Source organism: Hemitrygon akajei, unplaced genomic scaffold, assembly GCF_048418815.1.
Source record: "Hemitrygon akajei unplaced genomic scaffold, sHemAka1.3 Scf000118, whole genome shotgun sequence".
NCBI classification, from domain to species: domain Eukaryota; kingdom Metazoa; phylum Chordata; class Chondrichthyes; order Myliobatiformes; family Dasyatidae; genus Hemitrygon; species Hemitrygon akajei.
The window spans coordinates 1,274,510-1,300,622 of record NW_027332004.1 but is presented as its reverse complement, the minus strand read 5'-3'; the positions used below and the strand labels follow the sequence as shown (position 1 = coordinate 1,300,622).

Below are 26,113 nucleotides of genomic sequence, written 5' to 3'. Positions count from 1 at the left end.
GTGTCCAGACTGGACTGTATCCTCCTCCATTCATCAAATGGGATAAAATAAACCTTAGTAACACAAAAAAAAACACGTAAATGGAAGTTTCTTATGATTTCGGTGGGACAGCAACATTAATCACGGGTTTCATCACGGAATCCAGTGTTGTGGGATGTAAGGTCCCCTGTTATGTGTCCGGCTGTGCCGTGTTGTTGGTGGAGTGGGCAGCGTGGTGTTTGTCTCGATTCGGGTCACAGCACCAGAATTGCCAGCGGGGTCCACACACAGTGTATTAGTCAACAGAAAACCTCCCGTCCCTGCAGTCTTTGTCTCCTGGTAAACTCAGCACCCTGACAGTGTGGACCATAGATACCCTTTCCTCTCAGAGTCAGGGAATCACTCAGACAGCTGATCGCTGAGAGGAATTATATTTATTGGTCATTAAAGTCCGCCCAGATTCGTTTGGAAGGATTTGATGTGGAGCTCGGGGTGTCACAGTGAAAGGGCCGGACGGCCGAACTCTCTCTGTTGTCCAATCAACCTTCCAGGTGAGGCGACACTTCACCTGTGAATCTTCCGGGGTCGCCCGTTATGTCCCGATGCTCCCGATGCGGCCGCTTCCACACTGGTGACACCGGCTCCTCCGCAGTTGTGCGGGGTAGGGTTGTTTTTTTACCGGGTGTGGATATTTTTCTTCCTTTTGTGCGGAGGGGTGGGTTTCGGGGTTGACGATCGGGATGCCGTTCTTTTTTTATGCGGGGGGTTGGGGTGGGAGTTTCATTTTTTTTCTCTCTGATCGACTTTCTTGTTCGTGGTTCTCTGGAGAAGAAGAAAAAACTCAGCGTTATTTATATATACCTGCTTTGATAATAAACTAACCTTTGAACTATCCGCTCCGAGCGGGACTTCCCGGTGTCCAAACATTTCAATTCCGATTCCCATTCCCGTTCCGACCTGTCAGCCCATCTTGTGCCAAGATGAGGCCACCATCAGTGTTCAAGATCAGAACCTTATGTTCCGTCTAGGTACCCCCCACCCCCACCCCCGCCTTCGAACCTGATGGCATGAATATAGATTTCTCCTTCCGGTGAACAAATTTCCCTCACACCCCTCCCTCCCTCTCTGACTTTTCACGTCCTCTCACCTGCTTATCACTTCTCTCTGGGTACACTGCTCCATATCTTTCTCCTATTCTCCACTCTCCTCTCCTATTAGACTCTATTTTCTTCTGCTCTTGAGCTTTCCCACCTACCTGGCTTCACCTGTCACCTTCCAGCGAGACATTTCCTCGCCCGCCCCGATTTTATTCAGATATTTCTCCCATTCCATCTCAGTCCTGAAGGAGGGTTCAACTGGAAACGTCCACTGTTGATTCTTTACGATAGATGCTGCCCGGCCTGCTGAGTTCCGCCAGCATTTTGTTTGTGTTGCTCTGAATTTCCAGCATCTGCGGACTTCGTCGTGTTTGTGATTTCCCTCTCCGTTGTCCCTCCGGCCTCCGGCCACTGGTGGCGCTGTGCAGACCTCTGTCCACCGGTGTTGCTTCGGAGTTCCTCCTGCTAAACGCAGGCGCGGCGTTTTCCTATTCGGGCAGCGGTGAGTAAGGGGCTGATCCCGGGGTTGTGTAAATCGGGGCCGACTGCAGAGGGAAAGGCCTGGGATCGAGCTCGGCCAGACGGCTGGAAGCTCCGGGCTCTCCAGTCCCGCAACCCCGGTTTTAGCTTTGCGCCCGAACCCTGTGGGATCGGTAAGTTGTGGTTCCCCGAGCCGGAAGGATGCTTGGAACGAAGGGGATCTGTCTGTGTGTGTGGATAGAGCTGATAGGTGGATGTATAGGTGAGGGGTGAGTGGTCGGATGAGGGATGTGGGAGTAGAGGGGTGATCGGACGTTCTGTAACCCGGGGAAGAGAGGTCCCGGGACAAAATAAGTTGTTAACTAGGGAGAATCTGGGCAATTGAATGAGCCAATTGGCGTGTCCTTTCAGAAAGCAGCAATTCTCTGTTCATATTAATTACTGTGTAATCCTGCTGTTAACATTGTGTTTGTTACAAAGCCCCAGAGTCTGGGAGCCCATGGGCTGCGACTGCAGATTGGGAAGCGGGAGGGGAGGGGGGAGGTCAGTGACCATTGCATCAGAGGAGGACACGGGGTTGTACAGATGGTTCGGATCTAGTGGGACATCCGGTGTTTGCAAAGGGAGGAAGAGTTTTAACCAGCGAAGCATGGTCAGAGGTGGAGGGGTACAGGAGCTGCCTGACAGATCGTTCTACAGTAATTTTATTTTTTTATAATCTCACAGATGGTGACTGAGGGAGAAGCTTGTTGCGGGAGGATACCCGGGGGTGAGCAGGCCAGACACGATATCAGGAGAGCGACAGTGATGTGATTTCCTGTGTCACGGGTATAGACAGTCGTCGCGAGTGAGGGGTTTGTGTGGAGATGCAGCTTCCCTGGAGGTGGAGGAAAGAGGACACACCAACAGGTGGAACCAGCTGTGGGAAGACATGGTTTGTCAGGTCTGACGATGAGCTGAATGTACCATAACCTTCAGACTGAATCAGAAAACCATTCTGAGGGTATTTGAAATGTCAGTAGACAATAGACAATAGGTGCAGAAGTAGACCATTCGGCCCTTCGAGCCTGCACCGCCATTCTGAGATCATGGCTGATCATCTACTCTCAATACCCGGTTCCTGCCTTGTCCCCATATCCCTTGATTCCCCTATCCATAAGATACCTATCCAGCTCCTTCTTGAAAGCATCCAGAGAATTGGTCTCCACTGCCTTCTGAGGCAGTGCATTCCACACCCCCACAACTCTCTGGGAGAAGAAGTTTTTCCTTAACTCTGTCCTAAATGACCTACCCCTTATTCATAAACCATGCCCTCTGGTACTGGACTCTCCCAGCATCTGGGACATATTTCCTGCCTCTATCTTGTCCAATCCCTTAATAATCTTATATGTTGCAATCAGATCCCCTCTCAATCTCCTTAATTCCAGCGTGTACAAGCCCAGTCTCTCTAACCTCTCTGCGTAAGACAGTCCAGTCATCCCAGGAATTAAACTCGTGAATCTACGCTGCATTTCCTCTGCAGCCAGGATGTCCTTCCTTAACCCTGGAGACCAAAACTGTACACAATACTCCAGGTGTGGTCTCACCAGGGCCCTGTACAAATGCAAGAGGATTTCCTTGCTCTTGTACTCTTGTGCAGGAAGGGGTTGGCAAATTATCTGAACGTCATGAAGGTATGACTGAATTTGGTGGCGGGAGAATGTAGGGCTTTCAGTACCATTACCTGTGGGGTTAACTGTTCAGGCTAACAAAATGGATTCTCTGTCTTGGTATAATGAAATGGCTTCTCTGAAACGTTATTTAATGCTTTAATGGGTTTCTGTGTCTGGTAATAAAGGCCAACATTCCATTAGCCTTCTTCACTTCCTGCTGCACTTGCTCATTCACCTTCAGTGACTGATGAACAAGGACTCCGAGATCTCTTTGTATTACTCCCTTACCCAACTCTATACTATTCAGATAATAATCTGCCTTCCTGTTCTTACTCCCAAAGTGGATAACCTCACACTTATTCACATTAAACGCCATCTGCCAAGTATCTGCCTACTCACCCAGCCTATCCAAGTCACCCTGAATTCTCCTAACATCCTCATCACATGTCACACTGCCACCCAGCTTAGTATCATCAGCAAATTTGCTGATGTTATTTTCTATGCCTTCATCCAAATCGTTAACGTAAATGGTAAACAGCTGTGGGCCCAATACCGAGCCCTGTGGCACCCCACTAATCACCACCTGCCATTCCGAGAAACCCATTCACCGCTACCCTTTGCTTTCTATCTGCCAACCAGTTTTCTATCCATGTCAATGCCTTCCCCCCGATGCCCTGAGCTTTGATTTTACCCACCAATCTTCTATGTGGGACCTTATCAAATGCCTTCTGAAAATCGAGGTACACTACATTCACTGTATCTCCCCCGTCTAACTTCCTGGTTACATCCTCGAAAAACTCCAACAGATTAGTCAAGCATGATTTACCCTTGGTAAATCCATGCTGGCTCGGCCCAATCCTATCACTGCTATCTAGATATGCCACTATTTCATCCTTAATAATGGACTCTAGCATCTTCCCCACCACCGATGTCAGGCTGACAGGTCGATAGTTCTCTGTTTTCTCCCTAACTCCTTTCTTAGAAAGTGGGATAACATTAGCCATTCTCCAATCCTCAGGAACTGATCCTGAATCTAAGGAACATTGGAGAATGATTACCAATGCATCCGCAATTTCCAGGGCCACCTCCTTTAGTACCCTAGGGTGCAGACCATCTGGACCTGGGGATTTGACAGCCTTCAGTCCCATCATTCTTCTCATCACCGTTTCCTTCCGAATGTCAATCTGTTTCATTTCCTCTGTTACCCTATGTCCTTGGCCCATCCATACATCTGGGAGATTGCTTGTGTCTTCCTAAGTGAAAACAGATCTAAAGTACTCATTAAATTCTTCTGCCATTTCTCTGTTTCCCATAACAATTTCACCCAATTCATTTTTCAAGGGCCCAACATTGTTCTTAACTATCTTCCTTCTCTTCACATGCCTAAAAAAGCTTTTGCTATCTTCCTTTATATTCCCGACTAGCTTGCGTTCGTACCTCATTTTTTCTCCCCGTATTGTCTTTTTAGTTAAGTTCTGTTGTTCCTTAAAAACTTCCCAATCATCTGTCCTCCCACTCACCTTAGCTCTGTCATATTTCCTTTTTTTAATGCGATGCAATCTCTGACTTCCTTTGTCAACCACTGAGGCCCCTTTCCCCCCTTTGAATCCTTCCTTCTCTGGGGGATGAACTGATTTTGCACCTTGTGCATTATTCCCAAGAATACCTGCCACTGCTGTTCCACTGTCTTTTCTGCTAGGCTATCCGTCCAGGCAACTTTGGCCAGCTCCTCCCTCGTGGATCCATAGTTTCCCCTGTTCATCTGCAACACTAACACCTCCGAGCTGCCCTTATCCTTCTCAAATTGCAGATAAAAGCTTATCATATTGTGATCACTACCTCCTAATGGCTCCATTACTGCAAGATCGCTTATCAAATCCTGTTCATAACATGTCAGAAGCAGGGGAGATGTGATCCCATGTCTCCATCAGACCTTCAGTGAGATGGTTCCAGTTATAACGTGCAGGGATGAAAGCACAGTGTTCGGGGTCTGATTTAATCACTGATTCTTGCATAGTGAGAGGGTTAGTTTTGCTGTAGGGCAGCAACATTAATGGAAGAAGACACAGGAACTTCATCAATTGCCAGTTGTTTAGATAGATAGATAGATAGATACTTTATTCATCCCCATGGGGAAATTCAACATTTTTTTCCAATGTCCCATACACTTGTTGTAGCAAAAAAAAACTAATTACATACATATTCACTCAGTAATAATATGATATGCATCTAAATCACTAACTCAAAAAAAAGCATTAATAATAGCTTTAAAAAAAAAGTTCTTAAGTCCTGGCAGTTGAATTGTAAAGCCTAATGGCATTGGGGAGTATTGACCTCTTCATCCTGTCTGAGGAGCATTGCATCGATAGTAACCTGTCGCTGAAACTGCTTCTCTGTCTCTGGATGGTGCTATGTAGAGGATGTTCAGGGTTTTCCATAATTGACCGTAGCCTACTCAGCGCCCTTCGCTCAGCTACCGATGTTAAACTCTCCAGTACTTTGCCCACGACAGAGCCCGCCTTCTTAACCAGCTTATTAAGACGTGAGGCGTCCTTCTTCTTAATACTTCCTCCCCAACACGCCACCACAAAGAAGAGGGCGCTCTCAACAACTGACCTATAGAACATCTTCAGCATCTCACTGCAGACATTGAATGACGCCAACCTTCTAAGGAAGTACAGTCGACTCTGTGCCTTCCTGCACAAGGCATCTGTGTTGGCAGTCCAGTCCAGCTTTTCGTCTAACTGTACTCCCAGATACTTGTAGGTCTTAACCTGCTCCACACATTCTCCATTAATGATCACTGGCTCCATATGAGGCCTAGATCTCCTAAAGTCCACCACCATCTCCTTGGTCTTGGTGATATTGAGACGCAGGTAGTTTGAGTTGCACCATATCACAAAGTCCTGTATCAGTTTCCTATACTCCTCCTCCTGTCCATTCCTGACACACCCCACTATGGCCGTGTCATCAGCGAACTTCTGCACATGGCAGAACTCCGAGTTATATTGGAAGTCTGATGTGTACAGGGTGAACAGGACCGGAGAGAGTACGGTTCCCTGTGGCGCTCCCGTGCTACTGACCACCGTGTCAGACCTACAGTCTCCCAACCGCACATACTGAGGCCTCTCTGTCAAGTAGTCCACTATCCAATCCACCATGTGAGAGTCTACTCCCATCTCCGTTAGTTTGTGCTTTAAGATCTTGGGCTGGATGGTGTTAAAGGCACTAGAGAAGTCAAGGAATGTAATCCTCACAGCACAACTGACCCCATCTAGGTGAGAGAGAGATTTGTGCAACAAATACGTGATAGCATCCTCCACTCCCACCTTCTCCTTATATGCAAACTGAAGCGGATCCCGGGCATGCCTGGTTTGTGGCCTCAGATTCTGTATTATCAGCCGCTCCATGGTCTTCATCACATGCGACGTCAAGGCAACAGGTCTAAAGTCATTCAACTCCTTTGGTTGTGGTTTCTTCAGTACCGGGACAATACAGGATGTTTTCCACTGTCTGGGTACTCTTCTCTGATCTAGACTCATGTTGAAGATGCGCTGTAGTGGTTCTCCCAGTTCAGTCGCACAGGCCCTCAGTACTCGTGGGGAAACTCCATCCGGTCCAGCCGCCTTGCTTGTACAGATCTTCCTCAGCTGACCTTCCACCTGTGCAGCCGTAATCCTGGGCGTGGGCCAGGTCTCCTGTGAGTGGCTATTTTCCTGTGAGGGAAGTAAGCCTGGTGCGGAGTTCTGCGGTGAGGGTGAGATTGTGCTGTCGAACCTATTGAAGAAGGTGTTCAGCTGGTTCGCTTTCTCCACATCTCCACTTATGTTTGCCCCCCTCTTTGCACCACATCCAGTGATGATCTCTGAAGTGACCAATCTCTATGCTACCTTGACAGAAACAGATATTCCCAGTGGTGACAAAGGGGTGCAGTCTGGTTTATTTCAGGTTGGTGAGGGGTGTGGAGTTTTGAAATCAATGCCTTGCGGTGCCACCATCGTTAATTTAGCATGTCCGGAGTGGTGGATCACACAGCACGGAAACAGGCCTTTGGCCGGCCATACCTGTTCTGACCATCCACTCACTGTCTACGCTGGTCCCATTTATCAGCACTTGGTTCACAGCTGACTGTACCTCGGCAGTTTCAATGCTCATCCACTTCGTAAATGTTGTGAAGGGACCTGCCTCCACCACCACCTCGGGCAGTGTGTTCCAGATTTCAGCTACCCTCTGAGTGAGAAATCTCCTCCTCAGATCCCTCTAAACCTCTTCATCCTCTGCTTAAATCTATGCCCTCTGATGGTGACACCTCTGTCCCAGGATCGGCGCCGATATGGGCATCAGTGAGGCCTTTGATAAGGTTCACATGCTAAGTTGATCTGGAAAGTCAGACCACACGGGATCCAGGGAGTGCTGGCTCACTGGATGCACAGTTGTCTTGATGGTAGGAAGCAGAGAGTGATGGTGGGAGGCTGTATGGGCTGTGGGGGCCTAGTGAGGTTACCTAGGGTTACACCCCATTGCTCTCTGTGACTCTAGTAATATGGTGATTTGTAACTTCCACATCAGTACTTTGCTGTTTATGACTGAACCCAGAAATTTACCCAAACAAGAATTGTAAGACTCTTGGCCGGTTACAAAAAGCATTTATAAGCTGTGATGGATGGATGGATGGATGGATGGATGGATGGATGGATAGATAGATGGATGGATAGATGGATAGATGGATAGATGGATAGATGGATAGATGGATAGATGGATAGATGGATAGATAGATACTTTATTCACTCCCATGGGGAAATTCAACCTTTTTTCCAATGTCCCATACACTTGTTGTAGCAAAACCTAATTACATACAATACTTAACTCAGTAATAATATGATATGCATCTAAATCACTAACTCAAAAAGCATTAATAATAGCTTGAAAAAAAAGTTCTTAAGTCCTGGCAGTTGAATTGTAAAGCCTAATGGCATTGGGGAGTCATACCTCTTCATCCTGTCTGAGGAGCATTGCATCGATAGTAACCTGTTGCTGAAACTGCATAGAAACCCATAGAACCTCAACACCAACTAGCGTTTTGCCAGAGCAACGCAGACACACGAACTCACAAGTAAAAATGCTCACAACGACATAGGCCACTTGCGTGGGCTACTGTGTATGCTACACTGTATCGTCTACACAGAGGGATAATTCAGGCTTGAGTCTGTGAACGGCCTCTCCCCAGTGTGAACTGACCAGTGTGCTTGTAGGTGGGCTGACTGAGTGAATCCCTTCCCACAGTCTGAGCAGCTGAATGGCCTTGCCCAGTGTGAACTCGCTGTTGTACCTTCAGTTGGGATGACTGAGTGAATCCCTTCCCACAGTCTGAGCATGTGAACGGCCTCTCTCCAGTGCGAACTCGCTGATGTACCTTCAGTTGGGATGACTGAGTGAATCCCTTCCCACAGTTTGAGCAGGTGAACGGCCTCTCTCCAGTGTGAACTCGCTGATGTACCTTCAGTTGAGATGACTGAGTGAATCTCTTCCCACAGTCTGAGCAGGTGAATGGCCGCTCCCCAGTGTGAACTCGCTGGTGTGCCAATAGGTGAGATGTCCGAGTGAATCCCTTACTACAGTCTGAACAGGTGAATGGCCGCTCCCCAGTGTGAACTCGCTGGTGTGCCAATAGGTGAGATGGCCGAGTGAATCCCTTACCACAGTCTGAATAGGTGAATGGTCGCTCCCCTGTGTGAACTCGCTGGTGTGCCAATAGGTTGGATGACTGAGTGAATCCCTTCCCACAGTCTGAGCATCTGAACGGCTGCTCCCCTGTGTGAACTCTCTGATGTACCTTCACTTCAGGTGAACAAGTGAATCCCTTCCCACAGACGGAGCAGGTGAATGTCCGCTCCCCAGTGGGATCTCGTTGGTGAGCCATTAGGTGAGATGACAAAGTGAATCCCTACCCACAGTCTGAGCATCTGAACGGCTGTTCCCCAGTGTGAACTCTCTGATGTACCTTCACTTCAGGTGAACAAGTGAATCCCTTCCCACAGACGGAGCAGGTGAATGGCCGCTCCCCAGTGGGAACTCGTTGGTGAGCCATGAGGGTGGATGACTGAGTGAATCCCTTCCCACACACTGAGCAGGTGAACGGCCTCTCCCCAGTGTGAATAGACTGGTGTCTCAGTAGCTGCGATGACGAAGTGAATCCCTCCCCACAGAATGAGCAAATGAATGGCCACTCCCCCGTGTGAACTGACCTGTGTGCTTGTAGGTGGTATGACTGAGTGAATCCTTTCCCACAGTCTGAGCAGGTGAACGGCCGTTCCCCAGTGTGAACTCTCTGATGTACCTTCAGTTCAGATGACTGAGTGAATCCCTTCCCACAGTCTAAGCAGGTGAATGTCCGCTCCCCGGTGTGAACTCGCTGGTGTGCCAATAGGTCGGATGAGCGAGTGAATCCCTTACCACAGTCTGAGCAGGTGAATGGCCGCTCCCCTGTGTGAACTCGCTGGTGTGCCAATAGGTGGGATGACGAAGTGAATCCTTTCCCACAGTCTGAGCATGTGAATGGCCGCTCCCCTGTGTGAACTCGCTGATGAACCATTAGGTGAGATGACTGAGTGAATCCCTTCCCACAGTCTGAGCAGGTGAATGGCCGTTCCCCAGTGTGAACTCGCTGATGTACCCTCAGGTCAGGTGAACAAGTGAATCCCTTCCCACAGACGTAGTAGGTGAACTCCCGCTCCCCAGTGTGAACTCGCTGGTGTACCATTAGGGTGGATGACTGAGTGAATCCCTTCCCACACACTGAGCAGGTGAACGGCCGCTCCCCAGTGTGAACTGACTGGTGTCTCAGTAGCTGCGATGACAAAATGTATCCCTCCACACAGTATGAGCAGGTAAACGGCCTCTCCCCCGTGTGAACTGACCTGTGTGCTTGTAGGTGGGATGACTGAGTGAATCCCTTCCCACAGTCTGAGCAGGTGAATGGCCTCTCCCCAGTGTGAACTCGCTGATGTACCTTCAATTTAGATGAGCAAGTGAATCCCTTCCCACAGTCTGAGCAAGTGAACGGCCTCTCTCCAGTGTGAATTCTTTGATGTACTTTCAGTTGGTATGAGCCAGTGAATCCTTTTCCACAGTCCAAGCAGGTAAACGGTCTCTCCCCAGTGTGAACTCTCTGATGTAGCTTCAGATTAGATGACTTCGTGAATCCTTTCCCACAGTCAGAGCAGGTGAACAGCCACTCCTCAGTGTGGACTTGCTGGTGAACCATTTGGTCAAATGACCGAGTAAAACCTTCCACACAAATTCAGTAAATGACCAGCCTCTGCCCCAGTGAGAACTAACTGGTGTGTCCACAGGTGGGAAGACCAACTGAATCCTTTCTCACATACAGAACAGGTGGATGGCCTTGTCCCAGTGTGAACTTATTGATGTCCCTTCAGTTGAAATGTCCATCTGAATCCATTCCCACTGTCTGAGCAGATGAATGGGCACCCCCTGCCCGTTTAAAATGACAGGCGTGCCAGTCGGTCAGATGATAGAGTGAATCCCTCTCCGCAGTCTGAGCAGGAATGATGATCGAGTGAATCGCTTGCTCCACTTCTTAAATATCTGGACAGAGACAGCAAAACTGGTGTGTTGTGTTTTAGATGCCCGTAGTGAAATTCCTTGTGATTTGTAACCTGTAAAAAGATATACAAAATCCATCAGAGGGTGTAGGACACCATTTCAGATGAGATCACTGAGTTATCAAGGTGACATCACACAGTTACAGTGAAGTTCAACCCAAGTTGGAGAGAGAAATCATCATCTAACTGGGCACAATGCTGGTATCTGGAATGACTATCAAACTCTTTGATGCTCCTCCTGTCTCTATAAGAATGGAGAAATTGACTAAACTGATAGCTAATGAAGAAGAAAAAAGAAGCAAAAAAAGAAGAAAAAAGAAAAACGAAAAAGAAAAAAAAGGGTTGTTTATAATATCTCACAAGAATACATAATCATCAGTGTCGTCAACTCCGATCCTCTCAACATAAATAAGATTAAAGCTGAAAAATCCAATAAGCTTGGAACAGGGTCATATTACATCATATGAAAATATTGAATAAATGGTCTCCATATCTTTTCAAATTTAATAGAAGTATCGAGTACATGACTTCTAATCTTTTCTAAATTTAAACATAACATAGTTTGAGAAAGCCAGTGAAATACAGTGGGAGGATTAATTTCCTTCCAATTCAACAAAATAGATCTTGTAGCCACCAAAGTGAGAAATGCAATCATTCGATAGGTGGAAGATAAATGAAGTGAGTCCATCATTGGTAAACCAAAAATTGCGGTAATAGGATGGGGTTGTAAATCGATGTACAATACTGCAGAGATAATGTCAAAAATATCTTTCCAATATTTTTTCCAAAAGCGGACATGACCAAAACATATGAGTTAAAGACGCGATTTCAAACTGACATCTATCACAAATAGGGTTTATATAAGAATAAAAATGATCTAATTTAGCCTTGGACATATGGGCCCTATGTACGACCTGAAATTGTATTAATGAATGTTTGGCACATAGAGATGATGTATTAATTAATTGAAGAATTCTATCCCAATTTTCAATAGGAATAATAAAATTAAGCTCTATTTCCCAAAATTTTTTTGTCTTATAAAGGGGCTCTGAACGTATCTTCATAATTACATTATAAAGTTTTGATATAAGCCCTTTTTGAAAAGGGTTTAATTCAAACAAACTCTCCAAAATATCTGAAGACACAAAATTTGGAAACGTAGGAAGTACCGTACTTAAAAAATGCCTAATCTGTAAATATAAAAAAATGAACTCTAGGCACATTATATTTATTAGATAATTGCTCAAAAGACATAAAACAATTGTCTGAAAATAAATCAGAAAATCTTAGTAATCCCTTAGTTTTCCAAGCCGAAAAAGCTTGATCTATAATTGAAGGGTGGAAAAAGCAATTAGATACAATAGGAATATTTAAAACGAATTGAGTCAACCCGAAAAATTTCCCAAATTGAAACCATATACGTGAAGTATGTTTAACTATCGGGTTGTCAATTCGTTTCGGCAATTTAGAAAGAGCAAAAGGGAGAGAAGTCCTTAAAATAGAACCCAGAGCATAACCTGGTACCGATTTAATTTCCAAACTCACCCAATGAGGGCCAAAAGATCCATCCCAGTCTTTCAACCAACATAACAAATATCTAATATTAACTGCCCAATAATAAAAATCTGAAATTAGGTAATGCCAACCTACCTTCCTTCTTTGTCTTCTGTAAGTATATTTTACCTAACCTGGGATTTTTATTCTGCCATATATATGAGGAAATTTTTGAATCAACATTAGTAAAAAAAAAAATTTCGGAATAAAAGTTGGTACCGCTTGAAAAATATATAAAAACTTAGGTAAAATAACCATTTTATTAGCATTAATCCTACCTATCAGAGATAAAGATAATGGTGACCACTTAGTAAACAAGCTTTTAATCTGATCAATTAAAGGTAAAATGTTAAACCTAAATAATTCTTTATGGTTTTTTGTGATTTTAATCCCTAAGTAAATAAAAGAGTCATTAACTAATTTAAAAGGTAAATTTCCATAACTTGGGACCTGTCTATTCAAATGAAACAATTCACTCTTATTAAGATTTAACTTATACCCAGAAAACTCACTAAATTGAGCCAACAATGATAGAACTGCTGGAATAGATTTCTCAGCGTTAGAAATGAATAATAATAAATCATCTGCATACAAAGATACCTTATGAATATCTGTCCCACGATTAATACCCAAAATGTCCTGTGATTCTCTGATGGCAATTGCCAAAGGTTCTAAAGCAATATTTTATAGTAATGGGCTAAGAGGACAGCCTTGTCTAGTGCCCCGAAATATACAAAAAAAGGGAGATCTTTGATTATTAGTAAACACCGAGGCTACTGGAGTGTGATAAATCAGTTTAATCCAAAAAATGAATGTCGGACTAAAATTAAACTTCTCCAACACATAAAATAAGTAAGGCCATTCAACTCTATCAAATGCTTTCTCCGCATCTAATGAAATAACACATTCTGAAGTGCTATGTGAAGGAGTATAAACAATATTCAGTAATCTCCTAACATTGAAAAAAGAATAGCGATTTTTAATAAAATCAGTTTGATCTTCCGAAATAATTTGGGGTAATACCTTCTCCAGCCTGGAAGCCAGTAACTTGGAAAAGATCTTGGAGTCCACATTCTATAAAGATATTGGTCTATAGGATGCACAGTCAGTAGGGTCTTTATCTTCCTTCAGTATTAAAGAAATGGAAGCTCTATAAAAAGATTGTGGCAAATTCCCCAATCTCATTGCTTCTTCAAAAACCCTGCATAACCAAGGAGAAAGAGTAGCGGAAAAACATTTTAAAAATTCTACTGTATGCCCTTCTGGACCTGGTGCTTTCCCAGAATTCATTGAGGAAATAACCCCTTTAATTTGTGCATCCGTAATAGCAGTATCTAATATTGAAAGATCATCGGATGATAATTTTGGAAAATTCAATTTCCCAAGAAAATCACACATGGTATTATGATCCTGAGGGAATTCAGATTGATACAGGGAGGTATAAAAGTCTTGAAATGACTTATTTATCTCATCATGGTTAACTGTCAAATCCCCATTCTGCTGACAAATCTTAGTGATTTGACGTTTAACCAAAACATTCTTCAACTGACTAGCTAACAGTTTACCCGATTTATCACTATGTATATAAAAATCAGATCTGGTTTTCATTAATTGATTTTCAGTCGGAGATATAAGTAATAAACTATGTTCCGTTTGAAGTTCAACCCTTTGTTTGTAAAGCTCCTTACTAGGAGTGATCGAATATTTCTTGTCAATCTCTTTAATTTTATCAACCAATAAAAGAGTTCCCTTCTTAATGCGTTTTCTCAGACCAACAGAGTAAGAGATGATCTGTCCACGTATATACGCTTTAAAAGTGTCCCAAAGTGTTCCGCAAGAAATATCATCCGTGGAATTAGTTGAAAAGAAGAAATCGATCTGCTCCTTCATAAATTTAATAAAGTCCGGATCTTGCAATAAGTTAGAGTCAAATCGCCATTGTCTAACATTAGAAGCTGTATCCGTAAATTTAATAGAAAGTTTTAATGGAGCATGGTCAGAGATAGCTATAATATCATAATTACAACCAATTACCGATGGAATAAAACAAATCAATAACAAAATAGTCAATTCTCTAATAAGAATGATAAACATGTGAGAAAAAAGAAAACACTTTGTCGTTAGGATGCCAAAATCTCCAAATATCAAAAACTCCATTATCAGTCAAAAAGGAGTTAATACAAGTGGCCGACTTATTCGGTAAAATCTGAATAGATATAGATTTGTCCATCAAAGGATTTAAACAACTATTAAAGTCACCACCCATTATTAACTTATATTCATTTAGATTAGGTAAAGAAGTAAATAAGGACTTAAAAAAATCAGGACAATCCACATTTGGAGCATAAACATTAACCATAGCAACCTTTTTATTACAAAGTAAACCCGTAATTAACAAAAATCTACCTTTCGGATCCGAAAGGATATCGTGTTGAATAAATGCAATAGAGGAGTCAATAAAAATTGAAACTCCCTTAACTTTGGCATTCGAATTCGAATGATGCTGTTGACCCCGCCAAGAGATAAAAAAGCGATATTTGTCCTCCTTCCTCACATGAGTTTCTTGTACAAAAATGATATGAGCATTAAGTCTTTGGAATACTTTGAAAATCTTCTTTCATTTAATCGGATGGTTTAAACCATTAGTATTCCAAGACACAAAATTAATGGTCTGAGCCATGCTTCTAAAATCAACCCTTTGGTATAAAAAGGGTTAACCAAATTATAAACTCATGCACCTGGAAGAGGAACAAAAATAAAGAGCGGACCCGGAGGTGACGACACCGTAGACATATCTGTAGTTCAAAAACAGCCCAAATGAAAAAACTAAAACAAACTGGTAAAAGAAAAATTAAATTAGAAAACAGACCATCCCCCACCCCCACAAGAAAAAGAAAAAAAGCCAAAATATGGCTAGAAAAAGGAAAAAAATGAGACTAATTCTACCCCCATATCAGCGGAAGACCACTCCGTATATAAAGGATATATATAAAAAAACCACCCCAACTTTAAAAATTATAATCACTATACTAAAAACCATACTTCTTAATATACTTAGTTGTAAAAAAAAAGAATAAAATCACTAAAAGCTTATAAATCGGGTTATAACCCAAACAAATCAAGAAATATTTAAACTATGATAAGCGATACATTATAGGAAGAAGACGAGAAAAGCAAAAATAACGCCATTTTAAACAAAACCAAGAATATTTTTCCAAAAAACCACCATCTTAATAAAAAAGAATTCACCTTCGAAGGGTTAAAAATATACCTTCGAGGGAACAAAAGTAATAGTCAAAAATATAGTATAATGGTTAAAGTGTATAAAACAGAGTGATTAATATAACGAAAACACACTTTAACTTAAATATAAAGTATAGGATAAACCTACACCAATAACCAGAGACTAACTCTGGTTTGAGGAATCAAAAACCATTTTACACGATCAGAATCACTCATTTATTAGAGATTAGTGTCTATAGCAGTAGGGAAGTTCTCCTCCAGATACTTTCTCACTTCAGATGTAGAAAGGAAAACCTGGCGTGGAGCATTCGATGGAGAGATTCTAAGCTTTGCAGGGTATAAGAGCGCAGGTTTTAGATTTTTCTTATAACATTCAGACATCAGAGGTTTAAAAAGAAGCCTTTTCTTCATAACTTCAGGACTAAAATCTTCAACCAAACGGAAATGGTAATCTCGAAATTTAACCATTCCAACCCGCCGAGTCACACGAATAAGTTGTTCTTTGTTGTGTACATAATGAAACCGGACAATTACAACTGAATTTTTAGCTGGAGCACTCGATGAACAACGCCAAATTCTATGTGCTTGATCAAGTAACGGGGAGTTATCTGGGAAAACCGTGGGAATGCATCTTTTAAAAGTTGAGCAAAATATTTCGAAGGGTCGTCTTTTTCTATGCCGTCTGGGAGACCAAGTATACGTAGGTTCTGTCTTCTGGACCAATTCTCAAAGTCCACACTCTTGGCTTTAAGTGTTTCCACCAACTTAGTGGTCGAAATTAAATCCTGTTGCAATTTTTCAATTGTCAAATCTCGTTTCCGAGCTTCTTCTTACAGAGACGCGATAAGAACTTGTTGCTGGTTAATTAATAAATCCATCTTAACCATATCATCTTGAAAAGCCTTTATATCTTGTTTAAAAATTTGTTGTAGTTCTTCGAATTTTTTTATCCAAAACCTCCATAAACAGTTCATAAGTTAATTCAGTGTGTTGCAGATGAGCCTGCTTCTTTCCATTACCATTCAGGTTGCACCCAGGTTCTCGTCCTTTAGATCTAAGAGCCATTTCTGTTTGCATATCTTCAAAAATTCACAATAAACTCTTAACAATAAGCCCAAGAAAATAGCAAGAATCTTTTGGTGTTGGTAAAAATAAGTTAGATAAGGGTGATCAAAGGTTAAAAAAAGTAAAGGTTATGGAGCGAATCTAAAACAGTACTCACTCTATGAGCGTCTCCCGCTGACTGTGCATCACAGACTGCGGGAACTGTGATCGGTCTGCTTGGTAGCAACACATTTCCTCCCAGGGATTTCCTGTTGCTTCGAAGTTGGAAAATGGGCCAAATCAAGGAGAGGTTAAGTGAGGAAGTCAGAAAATATTTACATTTGTACAACTCTTCATTGGTATACTATAAAGAATGGCAAATGACATGAAATTCATGCAAATAAATTTCCACAAACATCGCTTTGGACATCACGAACTGCACTAACAAATGGAAAAACTTCTCTCTTTTCTGCGCTGCAGTAATTTCAATAAAAGTAACTCTTGTTCAACATCGATTAGCTCCAACTCCAACAAAATGTACTCAGCAGTCGCCATTGTTCCCAACGCCACGAGTCAATTCAACACAGTGCCATTGAACCTCAACACCAACTAGCGTTTTGCCAGAGCAACGCAGACACACGAACTCACAAGTAGAAATGCTCACAACGGCATAGGCCACTTGCGTGGGCTACTGTGTATGCTACACTGTAGCGTCTACACAGAGGGATAATTCAGGCTTGAGTCTGTGAACGGCCTCTCCCCAGTGTGAACTGACCAGTGTGCTTGTAGGTGGGCTGACTGAGTGAATCCCTTCCCACAGTCTGAGCAGCTGAATGGCCTTGCCCAGTGTGAACTCGCAGATGTACCATCAGTTGGGATGACTGAGTGAATCCCTTCCCACAGTCTGAGCAGCTGAATGGCCTTGCCCAGTGTGAACTCGCAGATGTACCATCAGTTGGGATGACTGAGTGAATCCCTTCCCACAGTCTGAGCAGGTGAACGGCCTCTCTCCAGTGTGAACTCGCTGATGTACCTTCAGTTGAGATGACTGAGTGAATCCCTTCCCACAGTCTGAGCAGGTGAATGGCTTCTCTCCAGTGTGAGCTCGCTGATGTACCTTCAGTTTAGATGACCGTGTGAATCCCTTCCCACAGTCTGAGCAGGTGAACGGCCATTCCCCAGTGTGAACTCTCTGATGTACCTTCAGTTCAGATGACTGAGTGAATCCCTTCCCACAGTCTAAGCAGGTGAATGGCCGCTCCCCGGTGTGAACTCGCTGGTGTACCAATAGGTCGGATGACCTAGTGAATCCCTTACCACAGTATGAGCAGGTGAATGGCCGCTCCCCTGTGTGAACTCGCTGGTGTGCTAATAGGTGGGATGACGAAGTAAATCCTTTCCCACAGACTGAGCAGGTGAATGGCCGCTCCCCGGTGTGAACTCGCTGGTGTACCAATAGGTCGGATGACCTAGTGAATCCCTTCCCACAGTCTGAGCAGGTGAATGGCCGCTCCCCTGTGTGAACTCTCTGATGTATCTTCAGTTGGGATGAGCAGGTGAATCCCTTCCCACAGTCTGAGCATGTGAAAGGCCGTTCCCCATTGTGAACTCTCTGATGTACCTTCAGTTGGGATGAGCAGGTGAATCCCTTCCCACAGTCTGAGCATCTGAATGGCCATTCCCCAGTGTGAACTCTCTGATGTAACTTCAGGTCACGTGAACAAGTGAATCTGTTCCCACAGTCTGAGCATCTGAATGGCCGTTCCCCAGTGTGAACTCTCTGATGTACCTTCAGGTCAGGTGAACAAGTGAATCCCTTCCCACACAGTGAGCAGGTGAACGGCTTCTCCCCAGTGTGAACTTGCTGATGTCTCTGTAGGGTGGATGACCGAGTGAATCCCTTCCCACACACTGAGCAGTTGAATGGCCACTCCCCAGTGTGAACTGACTGGTGTCTCAGTAGCTGCGATGACAAAATGAATCCCTCCCCACAGTATGAGCAGGTAAACAGCCTCTCCCCCGTGTGAACTGACCTGTGTGCATACAGGTGGGATGACTGAGTGAATCCCTTCCCACAGTCTGAGCAGGTGAATGGCCTCTCCCCAGTGTGAACTCGCTGATGTACCTTCAGTTTAGATGAGCAAGTGAATCCTTTTCCACAGTATGAGCAGGTAAACGGCCTCTCCCCCGTGTGAACTGACCTGTGTGCATACAGGTGGGATGACTGAGTGAATCCCTTCCCACAGTCTGAGCAGGTGAATGGCCTCTCCCCAGTGTGAACTCGCTGATGTACCTTCAGTTTAGATGAGCAAGTGAATCCTTTTCCACAGTCCAAGCAGGTAAATGGTCTCTCCCCAGTGTGAACTCTCTGATGTAGCTTCAGTTTAGATGACTTAGTGAATCCTTTCCCACAGTCTGAGCAGGTGAACAGCCACTCCTCAGTGTGGACTTGCTGGTGAACCATTTGGTCAGATGACCGAGTAAAACCTTCCACACAAATTCAGTAAATGACCAGCCTCTGCCCCAGTGTGAACTGACTGGTGTGTCCACAGGTGGGAAGACCAACTGAATCCTTTCTCACACACAGAACAGGTGGATGGCCTTGTCCCAGTGTGAACTTATTGATGTCCCTTCAGTTGAAATGTCCATCTGAATCCATTCCCACTGTCTGAGCAGATGAATGGGCACCCCCTGCCCGTTTAAAATGACAGGCGTGCCAGTCGGTCAGATGATAGAGTGAATCCCTCTCCGCAGTCTGAGCAGGAATGATGATCGAGTGAATCGCTTGCTCCACTTCTTAAATATCTGGACAGAGACAGCAAAACTGGTGTGTTGTGTTTTAGATTCCTGTAGAGAAATTTCTTGTGATTTGTAACCTGTAAAAAGATATACAAAATCCATCAGTGGGTGTAGGACAACATTTCAGATGAGATCACTGAGTTGTCAAGGTGTGATCTGACATCACACAGTTACAGTGAGGTTCAACCCAAGTTGGAGAGAGAAATCATTATCTAACTGGGCACAGTGCTGGTATCTGGAATGACCATCAAACTCTCTGATGCTCCTCCTGTTTCTATAAGAATGGGGCATTTCTGCCATCTCCAATCTGTGACCTGGCTCTGTTTGATTCTCTCCATTGGTAGTATTCCCTGTTCCACTGAGCTGCATGGGTTCCTGGCCGACAGTAACTGAAACACGCTCACCGAAAAAGGCGGCAGTGCATTCCACACATTTCAGCCCTGGGAAAACAAACCTCTGGCTATGCACACGATCAATGTCCCTCATCATCTTATACACCTAAAAAAGGCTCTAAACATAAACAAGGAAATTACACATTGCTTTGAGGATTTGTCAGAAGTCTACAAAATCATGAGGAAGAAGACTGGGTAAATAAATGCAAGCAGCTTTTTCCACTGAGGTTGGGTGACAACTAGACGGCATGGGTAAGTGGGGAAGTTGAAAATTTAATGGGAACATGTGGAAAAGCTCTTTACTGAAATGGTTGTGAGAGTGTGGAATGAGAGGCCAGCACAACTGGTGAATATGAGCTCGGTTTTACTATTTAAAAGAAGTTTGGATGGGAGCCTGGATGGTAGAGGTATAGATTTGTGTAAAAAGGGCCCAAAGGATATTGGGGACTCAGTTCACCACAACCACAAACTGTTCCTGCTGCCACCATCCAGGAAACGGTACCACAGCAAAAGGACCAACAGGCTCCGGGACATCAACTTCCACCAGGTCATCAGACTGAATAATTGATTTCTGTTTTCCTAACTGTCCTATGTACAAACTAATTATTATGAGTTAATTTAAATTACACATTTAGATGGTAACGTAACGTAAATATTTCTACTCCTCATCTATATGAAGGATATTTGTAATAAAGTCAATTCAATTCACCCTCTCCACTATATGTTCTGTCAATCTAGCTCTCATTCCCCCTACAACTTATTTAAACCACATCAACCCGCCCCCCCCCGCACTACCTCCAGCAAGCCTTATCACTGGGATATTAGTTGCCTCTTGGTCTGTTCCCCTAACTAACAAATCTCCTATCACCCCTTTGACTTTCGTCTGTCAGGTAATTGCCCCCAACAGTGTCTAAAGTGGTCCACCTGCTGTTGTGCAGGATAGCAACAAAGTACTCTGCGATGGCTATTTAACCTCATTCACCTGCCTGACTCTCACACAGTTTCCTGTGTCCTGCACCTTGGGTGTAACTCACCTCTCTTCATGTCATATCTATCACCCCCTCCAACTGCTGGATGATCCAAAATTCATCCATTTCAAGATCCAACTCGTTAAAGTGCCGGGTTACAAGCTGCAGCTAGATGCACATCTTGTAGGTGAGGGCATCAGGGACACTGGAGGTCTCCCCTCCTTCCCTCCTATATCCCCTCTAATTTGTAATATCCAGTGTGCAGATAAATATTGTACTGTGCATTTTTTTACCCAGTGATAAGATGTGCACAGTGAATTTTATATAGAGATGTATTCATTTTCACAGCTAGCAAATCACGGTCAATAGGAACTTTGATCTCCTCTGGGTTCGTAATGGGTAATGAAGGATTTTCTCACCAAAGCTTTTGCACATTGTCCATATGTGATTTGCTTGCTAAACTATGCTTTAAAAAGTCAGATTTCCAAATATCACTTCACTTCTTCCCACTTGCAAATTCTCCAGCAACTTTTGCATCACCACAATACACACAGGTAACACCAGTTTCTGTATTCTACATAATTATTCCCCCTGAACCCTCCCCCAATGACTGATGGTGGTGAACTCAGTGATGGCAATGTCAATGAATATGAAGGGAAGGGCAGTAGTCTGTCTCATTGGAGTCTGGCACATTTGTGATCTGAAAGCTACTTGTTGCCCAGGGCAAAGGTGTTTGATATCACTAGGTACCTAGACAGAATTGGACAAAACATGTTCTCACCGCTAGAAAAGTCCATTACAAGAACACACACAAAATGCTGGAGGAACTCAGCAGGCCAGGCATCAGCTATGGAAAAGAGTACTAATGCTGAGTTCCGCCGGCATTTTGTGTATGTTGCTTGGATTTCCAGCATCTGCAGATTTTCTCTTGTTTGTGATTGGAGGTAGAACAAAGCTGATTTTCTCAACTGGTGATATAAACGATTTTGTTCCCTTTCTCCGAGTTCCTAATCCTTGCATTTAGACAGCTGGAGCTCAGCTCTGTCTGAGAGATCCATCGGTTCCCATTCCCTCATCAGCCGGAAGCTCCCCGGGGCCCGTGGGGCTGAGAGAGAGGGGAGAGAGCAGGACGGTCCCGGGATTGCGGACTACGGTGCCCGCAGTTCACAGGAATCGTCCCTCAGTCGGTGTTTAAGATAAAAACACAGAGAATCGATCTTACCCGGAGACGCTATTTCCAAGGCCTTCTGTGTACCGTGCGCATGCGTGATACTTGGTGACGTCATCAGCCCTGACGCCTGCGCATCTGTTCGGTGCTTCAGCGCCGGCGAAATTTTAAACGCACGGCCTTATGGGTAATCACGGTGCCATTAAATATTTCTGCAGGCTCTGGTTCAATATTCATACCTCATTTTTTTCGTGTGTGCATAGAAAAATCTGCAGTTGTTTTAACGCCGAAAGCTCCCATAAACAATATACTCAATATCAACGTTATCCAATGCCAAAGTAAAATGCAGATATAAAACACAGGAGATTCCACAGTTGCTGGAAATACAGAGACACACACACACAAAATGCTACATTTTCGAGTGGATTTACAAATCTCTCCTCTCACTCACTTACTTCGTGGATTACTGAGCTTTTCTACTTTACCATCTTACAACTTTAAGCATTGTTTCCCAAGATTGATTGTTTGGGAGCTATATATACGCACAACACTGTTAACTTCTGTTTATTTCGTTTAATCTTTTATATTTGGAGTAGATACAGATAAAGCTAGTGGTTTTCACAGCGAAACCAGACTCCATTAATGATCTATTGCTGCTGGTACGTAACGATTGCAACAACCCAGCTGTCTGAGGCACAGTCCTTTAAAATTGGTGAAAATGACCCAAAACGTTGAAAAGAGCGGAGAAGGAGTTTAACCAACTTCGTCCAGAGCCCTGAAGAACGTCAAAACCACAGTGAGCTCATCGTCTTATTCAGTGTGGAGAAAATCATGCAGGTGCATAAGATGATGAGAGGCATTGGTCGTGTGGATAATCAGAGACTTTTTCCGAGGGCTGAAACAGCTAACACGAGGGGGAATAGGTTTAAGCTGCTTGAGAGGAGATGTCAGAGCTAAGGTTTTTAAGCAAAGAGTGGTGTCTGTGTGTGGAATGCACTGCCAGCGACGGTGGTAGAGGCGGATACAATAGGGTCTTTTAAGTGACTCTTAGATAGGTACATGGAGCTTAGGAAAATAGGTGGCTATGCGGTTGGGTAAAATCTCAGCAGTTTCTAGAGTAAGTTACATCGTCGGCACAACACTGTGGGCCAAAGCGTCTGTAGTGTGTTGTAGATTTCTATGATTCAATGAAATTCAAGGGAAATCTCCTATCCCACGGAGTGGTGACTCGTTGCAACCTGTCATCTCAGGGAGAGTGATAGGGAAATGGCAGGGATAGATTTTGATATTCTGATATGGAACAGAAACATGGGCCATGACCAGATGGGCCGAGTGGACTCTCTAGTGTACATTTTGAGTGTGGTAGAGACAGTAAGTACCTGAGACACGGGATTTGATACAGAACTGATTTATCTTTCACAGATCCACAATATTAAACACCAGTCTAGTTTAAGGCTAACATCAGCAGAACAGACTCCTCCAATGCTCAGTGACCAGGGTTCAGTCCTGGGTGCGATGAGCAGCCGCAAGAACTGCAGAATCTGACAGTAACAGTCCCTCATGAACCTGCAGCTGCCTTCAGTCACCGTGATGTTTAAACATTTAACACGGAGCTGATCTGAACTTCCTCCCTGATGTGAAGTTGCTGGTGATGCAGCAGCTGGGATGATTGAGTAAAATTCTTTGCTCACTCCGGACAGAAATGTGGCCTCTATTTATTGTGAACTTACCGGAGCATCACAAGGCGGGTTAACTGAATGAGTCTCTTCGCACACACGGAGCAGGTGAACGGCCGCTTCCCAGTGCGAAGCTGTTGGTGTATCTGCGATGAATGACGTCAAACTGCTATAACGTCATGGCAATGTATCAAGTCAGATCACGGACATGGACACGTGTTCGTTCCCTCCTTGTAGCGGGTGGGGCGCTGTGTTCTCTAGCATCTCCATGGTGCCTTCGGATAAAAACAGTGTTACAGCTCAAAACAAGTTGGAGGAATAATACTTCATCTTCACACTGACCGCAGTTTTGGCATCAGGCACAATATCAAACTCTCTGCTTCCCTCTCTGTATCAAAATTGATCATTCCTCCCCTTCATCAGTCTGTGACTTGGCTCAGTTTGTCTGTCTCCTTCGCATTCTGGGCATGCGCCACACACCCACTGAGATCACATTTTATTTACACGGCTGTGACTAGAGACTTTCTGATTATTATGTCCCTCCCGGCATTTGACGGTGGTAAACTCAGAGTCAGCAATGGTATTGATCCTCAGGAGTAGGTGATTAGGCTTTTTCGTTGGAGATCGATAAACTGCCGGTAGTGTGTGTCTGGATGAGTGGGTCGTTTTTAGACTGGAGGTAGGTAGCGTTTGGAGTACCCCAGAGATCAGTCCCTGACCACAGTTGTTCACAGTTTAATGTCCTGGCGGAGGCAGCGAGATGTGAGATGCTCCAGTCTGCTGGTGACGCAGAAAGAGTGGAGTTGGGGGAGGGGAGGCTATTCACATGCAATTTCGTAGCTTTGCAATCAGTACATAGTGCACTGTGGGGCTGCAGTGGCGGGTTCCAATCTGCTAATTAAATTTGCTGACGGCACAACATTGATCGGCCGAATCCCAATTAATAACGAGGCAGCCTACAGAGAAGAAGTCATCACCCCGACACAGTGGTGTCAAGAAAACAACCTCTCCCTCATTGTGACAAAAACAAAGGAACTGGTTGTGGATTACAGGAGGAATGGAGACAGGGACCAAATTCAACATTTCCAAGTCTGTTATTGACACAAAATGCACATTTTAATATTGATCATGACACAATGTATTTTATACATTGTTAATGACGTAAAACATATTTATAGATTGTTACTGACAGAGAATCGTATAACTTGTGTTCCTTGTGTTATCTGAATGTACTTGCCTCTGATACTGCCACAAGTCAGTGTTTCTCTGTCCCTGTACCTTCCCCTACTTGTGCACTTGGCAATAAATTCAACAGGACCTGAGAAATCTCAGTGAGATTTGATTAGTGATGATCATCTTGGCAGCTGGGTAGGTCGAATGTATGCGACAGTACACTGTTAAATGCAAAACCCTGAACAATGTCGATGATCAGAGGGATCTTAGACTCCAAGTTCATCGCTCCCTGAAAGAGACTGCACAGATTGATCGGGTGGTTAAGAAGGCAAATGACATGGTTGTCTTTCTTAGTTGAAGCATTGAGTTCAAAAGTCGGGAAGTTGTGTTGCGGCTGTTCCGAGCCTGCGGTCGTACTGTGACTGTTTCTTTAAGAGCGCCGGCGTGAGGAGGCGGGGCTATGACGTCAGTCACGGGCTGACAGCGCTAACTGTGGACTGAACCATAAGAGAGAGAGAGCGATCTGCAGACAGGCAGTCGGCCAGTCTAAAGAGAGAGAGAGACTGGAAAAGCTGATAGCTTCAGTTAGTCGCAGCTGAGGCTTGGAACTCTCCTATGCCCACAAGAGTGGGTTGATCATCGGTACACGGAACCACAACGAATGTGTGTGGCTGTCACTTCGTATAATCCATAGGAGTGGGGTTTGTAATATCTTGTGTTAACCCTTGCCTGGGTATGTTGTGTGGTACCCCTGGAAGACGGTATTCCTAAGACAGGTCCACTTTCGCTGATAACTCGTCTGTGGACGGATTCAACGGATAAGAACTTCGTCGGCGGTTATTTTGAAGTAACGGCCTTTTCTCTACGTTTCACCCTGGATTACAAATATCTCTCTCCCGTCATTTATTCCGTGGATTACTGAATTTTCCTACTTACCATCTCAAGACTCTAAACTTTGTTCCCTCAGGCTCGATAGACTGGGAATTACATTTGCACATATATACACTTAACACTGTTAACTTTCCTTTATTTCGTTAAGTTACTATATTATAAGTAGATACTAATAAACAGAGTGTTTTAACCATCAAAACCAGACTCCAGTGTGAACTCTATTGCTGCTGGTTCGTTTCTAAAACGTTTCAGTTCGTAACACAGTTTTATAAAACTAGCTAGCCCACATCTGGAGTGTTTCATACAGTTCTGGTCGCCCCCATTCTCGGAAGGATGTCGGGGCTTTGGAGAGGGCGCAGAAGAGGTTTACCAGGA

The 26,113-nt window shown here is 44.1% G+C and overlaps 2 protein-coding genes across 7 annotated transcripts in view; one reads left to right on the top strand and one right to left on the bottom strand.

Moving 5' to 3' along the window:
• The window catches only part of LOC140723535 (NACHT, LRR and PYD domains-containing protein 3-like), a 488,497-nt gene that overhangs the window by 184,413 nt on the left and 277,971 nt on the right, over nt 1-26,113 (top strand). The gene's annotated exons all lie outside the window — the stretch shown is intronic.
• LOC140723563 (uncharacterized) lies at nt 10,708-23,835 on the bottom strand. 3 transcript variants are annotated; one of them, XM_073038134.1, is made up of 4 exons: nt 23,729-23,835; nt 18,705-19,547; nt 16,850-16,940; nt 10,708-10,884 (listed from the first exon to the last, which is right to left on the bottom strand). In XM_073038134.1, exons 2-4 carry the CDS (start codon nt 19,133-19,135, stop codon nt 10,708-10,710), a joined length of 699 nt encoding a protein of 232 aa, XP_072894235.1. In that variant the 5' UTR covers nt 19,136-19,547; nt 23,729-23,835. The 3 variants fall into 3 exon arrangements, with proteins under 3 accessions (XP_072894235.1, XP_072894234.1, XP_072894236.1); XM_073038133.1 differs by lacking the exon at nt 23,729-23,835 and adding an exon at nt 22,053-22,117; XM_073038135.1 differs by lacking the exons at nt 16,850-16,940; nt 23,729-23,835 and adding an exon at nt 22,053-22,117 and having other exon boundaries at nt 10,715-10,884.